This window comes from Bombyx mandarina, chromosome 23 (assembly GCF_030267445.1).
Source record: "Bombyx mandarina strain Sakado chromosome 23, ASM3026744v2".
Taxonomy (NCBI): Eukaryota; Metazoa; Arthropoda; class Insecta; order Lepidoptera; family Bombycidae; genus Bombyx; species Bombyx mandarina.
This window is the reverse complement of record NC_143229.1, coordinates 1,588,439-1,599,209: the sequence shown is the minus strand read 5'-3', so window position 1 is coordinate 1,599,209 and position 10,771 is coordinate 1,588,439. Positions and strand designations below refer to the sequence as shown.

At 34.9% G+C, this 10,771-nt stretch overlaps 2 protein-coding genes across 3 annotated transcripts; one reads left to right on the top strand and one right to left on the bottom strand.

Moving 5' to 3' along the window:
- The first annotated feature begins 1,733 nt into the window (after positions 1–1,733).
- On the top strand, positions 1,734–4,004 carry RpL26 (ribosomal protein L26). 2 transcript variants are annotated; one of them, XM_028179734.2, is made up of 4 exons: positions 1,734–1,888; positions 2,113–2,294; positions 3,109–3,249; positions 3,829–4,004. In XM_028179734.2, the coding sequence occupies exons 2-4, from the start codon at positions 2,127–2,129 to the stop codon at positions 3,964–3,966; spliced, it is 447 nt and encodes a 148-aa protein (XP_028035535.1). In that variant the 5' UTR covers positions 1,734–1,888; positions 2,113–2,126; the 3' UTR covers positions 3,967–4,004. The 2 variants fall into 2 exon arrangements, with proteins under 2 accessions (XP_028035535.1, XP_089593520.1); XM_089737394.1 differs by lacking the exon at positions 1,734–1,888 and having other exon boundaries at positions 2,094–2,294.
- Positions 4,005–5,442: 1,438 nt separating this feature from the next.
- Positions 5,443–8,788, bottom strand: LOC114246969 (protein PBDC1). The gene is made up of 3 exons (XM_028179742.2): positions 8,630–8,788; positions 8,304–8,402; positions 5,443–6,597 (listed from the first exon to the last, which is right to left on the bottom strand). Exons 1-3 carry the CDS (start codon positions 8,630–8,632, stop codon positions 6,211–6,213), a joined length of 489 nt encoding a protein of 162 aa, XP_028035543.2. The 5' UTR covers positions 8,633–8,788; the 3' UTR covers positions 5,443–6,210.
- Positions 8,789–10,771: the final 1,983 nt, after the last annotated feature.

The window sequence follows — 10,771 nt, the reverse complement described above, 5'->3', positions numbered from 1 at the left end:
CACATTTACGTTGTAGAGGTCTATGGGCTCCGGTAACCACTTAACACCAGGTGGACTGTGAGCTCGTCCACCTATCTATGCAATAAAAAATAAATAAATATAAGACAAGGTGGGTGTGGTGGAATTCAGGTTGTGATGTCTATGTGCCATGGTAACATTACAACAGCAGTCAATCCGTGTACTCATTCACAATACGCAATAAATAAAAAAGGGAAACGCTGCCCGTTGTAATAAAATCTCCTAGAAGCCGCGCCTGGCTTAAAATTAAAGATATGGTTAGACAAGCGTTAGGTGCGCCTCGGAAATACCACACAGGTGAGCTAGCTCTAAAATTTTGACGTACGGAATAACTTATTTTAATCATACCGGATACTTACGTACATACTTTCGGATACAGATGTGAGTGTAATTTGAAACGAGTCACGCGTCCACTGGACCTGGGCATCAGCCGGTTTAATAGAGCACCAAAAGCTCCCATTTTTCAAAATTGCCGCGCAAACTTTACAACACCGCCGTTAAATCCATAGACTTAACAATATTAATGCCGTCACTCACCTTGAGATACGACGACTGAGTCTTTGGCCGTTTTCCAATTACAGCACAAGAGCGCATTATGCCGCATAATGCGCTCTTGTGCTGTCATTGGAAAACGGCCTTTAAAACTTTAAAATATAGTTGTAAGGCTGTTCCGCCTTTGAAACCGAAACGCAACATTTCTTCGCGGCAAAAATCGGCAGAATGGTATTGTCTGCCTCGGTGGACTTAAAATCCGTTCTACCACCAACACTTACGCAAATTATTATATCTGCGGTCTTAGTCGATATTACAACATGTATTCCTTCATCGTGGCGGTAATTAATAAGATGAGGGAAGCGCGTAATTCGTTAGAAAAAAATTATATGTACTTGCGGGATTTAAATACCGGTAATACTGTAAAAACTAAGACCTTAGAACTCACATCTCGAGGTGGTTCTATTTCTGTTGCAGTTGTCTATGGGCTCCGGTAAACACTTAACACCAGGTAGGTCGTGAACTTGTGCACCCAACTATCACAACAACAAAAAACACCTAATTATCAATCATCAAATGAAATTATCAAAATAGACATCCAGACTGCCATACAATAAGACATAATGATTAGCTACAAATGATGTCATACGTTATTTAACTTGAATATTATCCAAGTAAGTATCTTGTATGATAGAATATGTTCCGAAAACAACAATTCAATCTGTTAATGTTCTATCAGTACAACGAAGAAATTAATGTTAAAACTAAATATACGTATATTAATATAAAATATAATATAAATTTAATGGTTTGCAATTAAGTTGAAGCGTAAAATGTATTGTCGACAAACGCAAAAAAAAATGTTCTTAAATACACACAATATATTATTTAAATTACACAATGTAATGTTATAAGGAATTGCTTAACTAGACTAATCTAAGTTTTCTTGTGCAGATTGATCTGACTCGGTATCTTTTATGAATTAAAGAACAAATTTTATTGGAGCGTTTAAATTATTTTATCTTTTAAATGATTACAAATGTTGCAAATGTTGCGTAGAATGAAATGTTATCTTTGACGCAAAATTCAATGTTGCCAATAGGGTACAATTGGTCGAATCTGTCCGGAAAATTTTAAATATTTAATTAAATTACAAGAGATTCACTTTCCATATTAATGTTTGACATGGTTACTATATGTGTATTAAATGACATATTTATATTATTTCTTACAATATAATAAAGACTAAAAATACAAATGTTAAATTGAATCGTTTCGGACAAATTTCTGAGAACCTTCTGCTTTTAAATTTGTGATTGGCAACATTTGCAGCAAATAACTTCCTTTTCTATTTCGGTTCTTAGCCGTGTCGTTTTGGGTATGTTGTCAAATCCGCGTAAATCTTACTTCAAATATGTTTTAATGTGATAATTTTCTTAATTTCAAATATTACACAATATTCCATTTTGTTTACAATGGTTATTTTCCTAACATGCAGTGAAAGGGTTCGAAAAACATATCGCGGCAATTTGACATTTTGCACGCACGAAACAGTAACCTAAACAAAGTACTGTGAATAAACGTGGTGTTTTTGCGTTGCAGCGAAGAGCGACAGAATGAAGTTCAACAAGCAGGTGACTTCCTCAAGAAGGAAAAACAGGAAGAGGCATTTCAGTGCTCCTTCACATATAAGGCGAGTGTTGATGTCCTCTCCCCTGTCTAAGGAACTAAGACAAAAATTCAATGTAAAATCCATGCCTATTCGCAAAGACGATGAAGTTCAGGTGAGCTCTTTAGTTAAATATTAAACAAAAATACTGTTCGGTTTATGGTGAAAGCAAAATAAAATGATGAAGAATAAACCATTCACAGACAGCAGGTGTACCGCTGTCGCGCGAAGGATGAGTTGAAGGTTTTCTTCTACAAGTCCTGGGCGCAGACAGCATGCCTGTCCCATGGTATAAAACTTGGCTCTGATTATTCTGCTTCACCAATACATTCGGAGCATATTGTTTAGGTTAACTTTACTGTTGGTCGTGTGAATTTCATGATTTAGGTTTGCTGTGGTATTACCCAATTATATTTTTCACTGGATTACATTGGCAAATGTTTGTTGCATGACGCACATTTGCCGAGGTTATGAGAGATATTTGAGGTTATAATTTAACTTAAAAAAATCTGAAGTGCATTCAGTTCTCAATTGCTAATTAAACACATGAATGCATTTTGTTTGATGTAAAATAAAAATGTAAATTAGTTTCCTACTTTTAATGGCTTTAATTAAATTTTACTTGGACAGACAAACAGAGGAATAATATTAACTAAATATTATAGAAGAAATAAAAATATATAAAAATAAAGAATGTTTAAATAAAAGTGGTCTTATTAAAACATACAATACAATGAATAAAATGTGTATCGAAAAATTATATTTTAATATAGCATAAAACATGATAGAAAATCAAATAATGAAATTGTATGTGTGTTGTTTTTATTCAATAAATAAAATATAGATTAATAAATATTATGATACATGTACAATATAGTGTTCTTGGTGATGAGAATAAAATTGACTACAAAATTTTTCAATTTTTTCAGGTTGTACGTGGACACTACAAAGGCCAACAGGTTGGCAAAGTGATGCAGGTTTATCGTAAAAAGTTTGTTGTGTACATTGAGAGGATTCAAAGAGAAAAGGCCAATGGTGCAACAGCATATGTTGGCATTCACCCTTCAAAGGTAATTTTAAAATAATTGTGCTATTGTGCTATTAGGTTAATTAGGCACCTAAATATAGACAATAATTAATTTAACTGCAATGCAATCATGGTGCTTCTGGCTCAGAATAGTAGTATGTTCTGAATAAGATTATAATAGTCATAAAACTAACCAAATCATTAATTTTTAGAAGTCAAATGTGTTAACGCCATTCTTAAAAATTTAGAACATGCACGTCTTGAAAGGACTTGTTTCCTTAAATGTTGCAAAATTTCATAGTATTTTCTGAGATTCAAATAATTTATTTGGTGCAGTAAATAATGTCAATAACAAATTTGATCAAATTCTTATGTTAACAATGAAATACTTATCAACAGATTATTCCAATACCATAAACTAATTAAAGCTTCAGCAATGATGACATTTTTTAACCTTAGACTTAGTTGTCATGCCTTACTATGCCAGAAGTTTGGACTGATGGCTAAAGTAAGGCAACAGCTTTGCTAATGCTGTAACACTTCCATGGCTCTGAGAACACCAAAAAATTATAATTTTAAACAAAGATTGGAGAACAAAAAATAATGCTTTAATTATTTACAGTGTGTCATTGTCAAGCTGAAGATGAATAAAGACCGCAAAGCAATCCTCGATCGCAGAGCAAAGGGCAGACTGGCTGCGCTTGGCAAAGACAAGGGTAAATACACCGAGGAAACTGCCACAGCCATGGAGGCCTCTTAAACAAATAGTTTTTAAGATAAATAAAATTTTTAAAAATCTTTCTCAGTTTTATTTTTCACTTGGATTTTTATACAATCTCAATAGTTGGATAGATACTACCAACAACAATCTTAATTGTTTCACATTTAACTTCGTTTTATTATACTATTAATCTTTAACACGTTGAACGCTAAATGAAAAATCGAGAATTTTCATTCAGGCCATGATGCTCGCTGGTGAGCCTTATCTTACTGAACCATTCGCCCATGAGGGTCACTCGTGAGCTGCGTGAGGGTTCCAACCTAAACGCTTCGTACTAGCCACAGATTGTAGCTATCGAACAAAACGAAGTGAACCACGTGGCTTCGCCGAAACGAACGACGTGGTTTTCAAATGCAATAGAAACTTGTAGTTTTTATCAAAGTTATAGCGTTTTAAAATATCTTGAAAACTAGACTGTAAAAGTCGCTACCTAATTTTTATCTTCCATGCAAATTATCGAATTATATAAATTTAAAAATGAAAATCTTTTTATATAAATTCCTGATTTTGGCTTGTTCCGAATCGTTTACCCTAGGCCCACCGATGGGTCGCATACGACCATAGCGTTCAAAGTCTTCATTCTGTTTTTCGCTCTATTAAAACATCAAAATGTTTGTTGTGCCTAACAACAAATTTATGAAACTGGGACCGAAGATTTTAATAGGGTACCTAGTTGAACTAATTATTAAATTTAAATATTAATGAGTTGCGTTCGAGCCTTTTTCGGGAGAGGCTGAACCTCATGGATGCGGTTTCCGCGCCTAGAGGAAGCTTACGTGGGTCTTTGACGATTGAACGCGGACTCAAGGATGCTTTTAAGGCTCTGTCCACCAAACAACTCCCCTTGCACTCTCACTCCACGTCCGATCTCCGCCTGGGTCAGAGTAGGGGTTTTCCTCGATCAACTACAACCAGACTCGCGGCTTCACCCCGAAGACGCCTAACAGATAACCGAGGCATCGTCGGCGGCCCCTCGGTCCGCACATGGGGTGCCGCTGGCGTTCTGGAATATCCCGTAGGGTCAAAATCAGCCTCCGGAATCGGCACGCGATTCATCGTTAACCGGTTATTCTTCACTTTTAACCCTAAACAACGCGCTGGAGTAAGACCGGCACCTTACACGCAGCACGGTAACCAATTTAGCAGGGTGTCAACACGTCAATAATGAGATAGCCGACGTAATCGTTTTCACTTCGCCTCTCATCTAAATACTACCGGTACTTTGATACTACTTTTCTGGTTTTAAGTGATTATTGGACCACGATAGCGAAAGCGCGTGGAAATGCAAAACATTTCATGTATTTAATTTAGCCATAATTCAATTATAAAATGGCTGTATTAAAGTACAATCGAATATACACGAGTCTTTCACGATAACAATAGTAATGAAATGTTAATGGATGATGTAAATCTATAGTAGAGTAACCAGGTTTAGCTAATGCAATAAAACATATCTCAAGTGTAAAATTTATTACAAAATGCATGAGAAATTGAGCACCTCATTCATTTTAATCTTACATACATGATAATATAACACAATTTATATGGACACAAATAATCCTAAGTGTTCATTCTTAATAGATAAATGAATTGTGAGTTTGTTTATTTATTCCTTTATAATATGATCACACTAATTTACAAGATTATGTACGGTTTTTAAATACCACTTAGAGACGTAGTACCATTAACATTCAGTAGGTGGCGCATAACTTGTTACATTTATATCACATATTTAGTAGTTAGATAGGCAAAGGGAAGTAAGCCAGGAATTTATTATACTTTAATATGGTAACACTGTTTCTGAGAAGGCATCAATTTTCAAATGAAATACTACAAAACTAAAAACCTAGTGGAGGGCTTTCTAGGATAGACCTTTATTCCAAATTCAATATTTTCAAAGTAGCTCTTTAATTTGTTTGTAAATGTTAATTAGCTGACAATGACAGACTTTAAACTAAAACTTTATTTTGTAGAAATTTTAAGCTATGTTCCTATTTTAGGATTGCTTTTTCACACCATGCTAAACTTTATTATGGCTAATCTGACTTTAAAATTTCACAACTTATATGTATGTAAAAATAACTTAAATCAGATCACCAACACATCAAAATACTTCCATGAATTTTAATTTTTTTTAAAACTTTGAATACATGAATGTACACAAATTACGGTATTAAAAAGTACGATTTTATCACTTTTGTAGCCACACACACATGTTCAGTTCTATACAGCTATTTGAACTTGTTCTTGGCTCTGTGTGTTATTTTTTGAGGAACATTTGAACAATCTCTTGACTTCATTATTTAAATTCTCCCGGTTCCTCGCTATTTCTATTGCATAAAACTGTACTCTAGGCACCAACATCGTGTTGCGCTCTGAATAATCTCCCTTGCAGTCCACACGTAGCAAAGTACCAAAGCTGTAATCTTCAACAATATTTTTGAACTTTTCACAGAACATCCTCCACTTTACTTTATTTACGTTGCTCTTTATTTCGTTTTCTTTGACATTGGATACATTGAGATCTGGAAAGTCTTGCCTAAAAGTCGTGTAGATGAGGTCATCGTGTGGCGTCAGCTGGAGCCATCTCATGTCAACTGAACACAATACCTGAAATATTCAATATGTTTATTAATGCTTTATTCAGCTTTAGTGATTTATAGACATTATTAAATATATATAATATTTTGTAGTCGTCGTAGCCGAAAGGATAAGACGTCCGATGCATTCGTGTGTAGCGATGCACCGGTGTTCGAATCCCGCAGGCGGGTGGGTACCAATTTTTCTAATGAAATACGTACTCAACAAATGTTCACGATTGACTTCCATGGTGAAGGAATAACATCGTGTATTCAAAATCAAACCCGAAAAATTTTAATTTGCGTAATCACTGGTGGTAGGACCTCTTGGGAGTCCGCACGGGTATGTAGAACCACCCCGCCAATTTCTGCTGTGAAGCAGAAATGCGTTTCGGTTCGAAGGGTGGGGTAGCCGTTGTAACTATACTGAGACCTTAGAACTTATATCTCGAGGTGGGTGGCGCGTTTACGTTGTAGATGTCTATGTGCTCCAGTAACCACTTAACACCAGGTGGGCTGTGAGCTCGTCCACCCATCTAAGTAATAAAAAAAAAAAAAACTTTTTTTACTAGGAAAATAAAGCAAGACTGCTTATAAAAAGGTGTATGATCATGAATTATAAAAAATACCCTGTACATAGCTATTTTGCTGCTGTTAAATAATCCTAGTGTATGTGTGATTGTGTGTGTAGCTAGATGTTCTTTCACTCCTAAAAATAAATATTTAGTGCAGCTGTACAAATATATTGAAACAATACTGCACTAAAATGTATTTAACACATATGCTAAGAGTTTTTACTGATATAAATGTACAATACAGCAAATTTCAACTAATATGTTCAATATACTAGTATTACTGTTTAATCTCACATTTATAATTTTCATTTCATTATTTCAATATATTTTTTTACTTTGTAGTCTTCATGGTTATAGACAATAAGGTGCCTTTGTCGATATTTAATTATTGTGTTACTACCATCTATTGTACAAAAAAAAAACTAAATATTTTTGCACACAGAACGACGTCTTGACTAGGTGACATCTACCTAGAATAGCACCACCCTATCTCTTAATGTAGGTGTCATAAACACGCCTAGGGGATACTCAGGAGAATACACATCAGTATTCTCTATTCATTGGAGTACTGTGATCACCAACTAGCATTTGCTGTTGGCAGAGCATATTTGAAGCACCACCATCCTACCTAATTTTTGCCATAAAGCAATCATACATGAAGGCTATGATGGCCATTGATACTTTGCCGCATGTAACATACAATGTAGCGGCATAGCACTGTCCATGGGCTTCGCTAAGCATTCAACACTAAGTGGAGAGTGAGCTCACTCAGCACAATCAATAAAGTATAAGCAACCAGTACACTTTTAAGAAATTTTCATTGTTTTAGATTCCTGAAAACTAAATAAATATCTAGGGATGCATTCTAATCAATTAAATATTTAATGTTTTATTTGATAATTTAATATCAATCCAATATTCAACTCTTAATTAACAATTTAACCTTGTACCTATGCTTTAATTATTGATATTACAAGAAGTTGCAATTAACATTTGCTGAAACATAAGCACAAACTTCAGTGATATAGGCAAGAAAGTGCTTTTTCTTTTATAGAATATACAAAATATTTTATTTCATTAAAATATTGTTTATACACTTCAAATAACATTACATGTCTTAATGTCTATATTTCCGTATTTATTTAATTAGATTTGGACTTACGTTGAAATGTATGTCACTGTATTCTATAGCTTTGGCGGCCCACAGATGTTCCAGAGTCTCATCATTTCCGAATTCCTCGGCCGGTCGAGACAGCACCTCCTAAGGTTATAAAAGGTTATTCTTACAAAAAAATACATAGTGGGTGTCATGTGTGCAAATAAATCATAATTTGTACCCCAAATTGAAAAAAAAAAGATTTACAAGAACATTTTTAGAGCCGGTGGGTAATCGGGCAACAAAAACAAATTATTATTCGTCGTGTAGTTTATTTTATTCATTAAATGAATGATATTTAAGATTTCATTTCATTTAGTGTGCAATATTACCATTTCGGTTTGCAGAAAGTTTCTATGTGATATTTGATATTTACAAGATTCAAAAAAATATAAACATGCGACAAAAATTAATTTCCGGGTTTAGTTTAGCAGTCTCAAATATTAAGTGTATAATTTTTTTTATGGGATTTTATGACCTGGTAACTAAGACCTTTAAGTCATGTCTTATTTTAATTTATATTGAAAAATGATAATATGGAGATAAATGAAATGAAATGAAGATGATTAATTTGAGACACTAATCAACTGGGATGAAATTAAATGAAATGAATTGAGATGATATGGGATGAAATATAATCTCAGTAAAATGGTGGTAAATTACTAAGATTTTCTCAGTGGACTTTTTGGAGGATCCCGAGAAGTTACGTCCAGCGGCTTTGTTTCATTTTCCCACATTTGTGCACTTTCACAGATATTAAACAGTTAATAAACCACCATTATTTAAACCCGAAGAAACACTAAATAGACAAAATAAAACAAATCACACAACTTCACTCCTCGCGTTCCCGCCAAAAAGTCCCTTAAGTATATAATCTATGCTTAGCAGCACAGACTATGTGCATAAATGTTCATAAAATCTTTTTTTTTCACGTGAGCTCACGGGGCTCAAACCTGACGACGTTGCTAACACGAACCCTAGCAAGAGCCGTGCTTCGCAGAGTCTGCCACCGGATCGGAAACGCAACTCACTGAGAAGATCCGGTGAGAAACTCAGTGGCCTGTGTCTGTGGGTTAATTTACTCGTCGAACGCTTGAGGTACCTATTTTTTTTTTATTGCCCTTGTAGTCAGACGTGCATACAGCCCACCTGATGGTGAATGGTTATCGTCGCCCATGGACTTCAGCAATGCCAGGGGCAGAGCCAAGCCACTGCCTACCGCGTAATACTCTCCACAAGCCTCGTTTGAAGGACATGTCAACCTATTACTACTAAAGCACCGTTAGTGAATCGGGAGGATCCAAAATTACATGACATAAAATTATAATCGCATCAATCATAAATCTTACCTAATAGCAGTTTTATTTTATTTGCTTAGTCCAATTCAATAGGCAAAGGGATAATAGCTAAGAAACCAGAAGTATTTTTTTGGTACAATTTTTCCTTATTAGGAAAGGCAAAACCAGAAGTATTACCCTAGTTTCTTACTTTAAACTTAAAGCCATCTCGTGTACGCAAATAATGAAATGAAACTTGAATGACTCGTTTTATCATTTCTATTTTATTTTGTTTTTCAGATATTCTTAAGGTTGATTAAGATAAATTGGAATAAAAGGTTGAGTAGTCAATGATTTATAACATATATGAACCTATTGGCGAGAACATGAATAGTGCAGTCATGTGATCAGATTATTTTCTCAATTCGTGGTTTCTTATTTTTAGTATGGAAATAAGGCACAGAGTAGAAGCTAACTTGCCTGTGCTCCTAGCATTGCTAATGTCCATATAATAAAAATAAAAACTTTTTCATGGTTTATTACCCCCCCCCCCCCCCATACTGTCAAGAACAAGGGTAAAGATATGAATTAAAATCTCTGGATATGGTTTATCGAGTTCTATTTTTATTTATTGCGGGTGAACGAACTCACCTAGTGCTTTCCGGGGCCCATGGATATAAAAACATAGATACCGTAGCCCACCTTCAGGCCAGAAACTAAAATATCTCAAGTGTACTTAAAGTATAACGGTTATCTCATCCTTCTCAAAACTAAGAAATAGGCATGGTGATTGATGATCCTACCCTTGCGGGTTGCGTTCAAGGTGCCCTGTCCTCTTTATTACCCAAGTTATACTTTTTGAGGGTTTCATTTTTATTACCGACATTATTCCTTGATGCTGAAGTCATTGTGAACATATTGTGATGGGTACGTGTTTGATTTTAAAAATGCTAGGGAATTTTCCTGCGGGCATCATCTCATCGCTCAAAATAAAAGTACACCCGACGTCTTCTCTTCAAAGCCATGTCAATTTTCAAATAGCTTTTAGTATTGACATTACTAATTCAAATTTCACTTGAGGACAGATTAACGCACGGCTCATCTGACGCTAAGTGATTAATCGTCATTGACAATGAGAGATCAGCAATATCAGCAGCCAAGCTGCTGCCAAGTCAAAGTCAAGTTAAGCTTTCATTG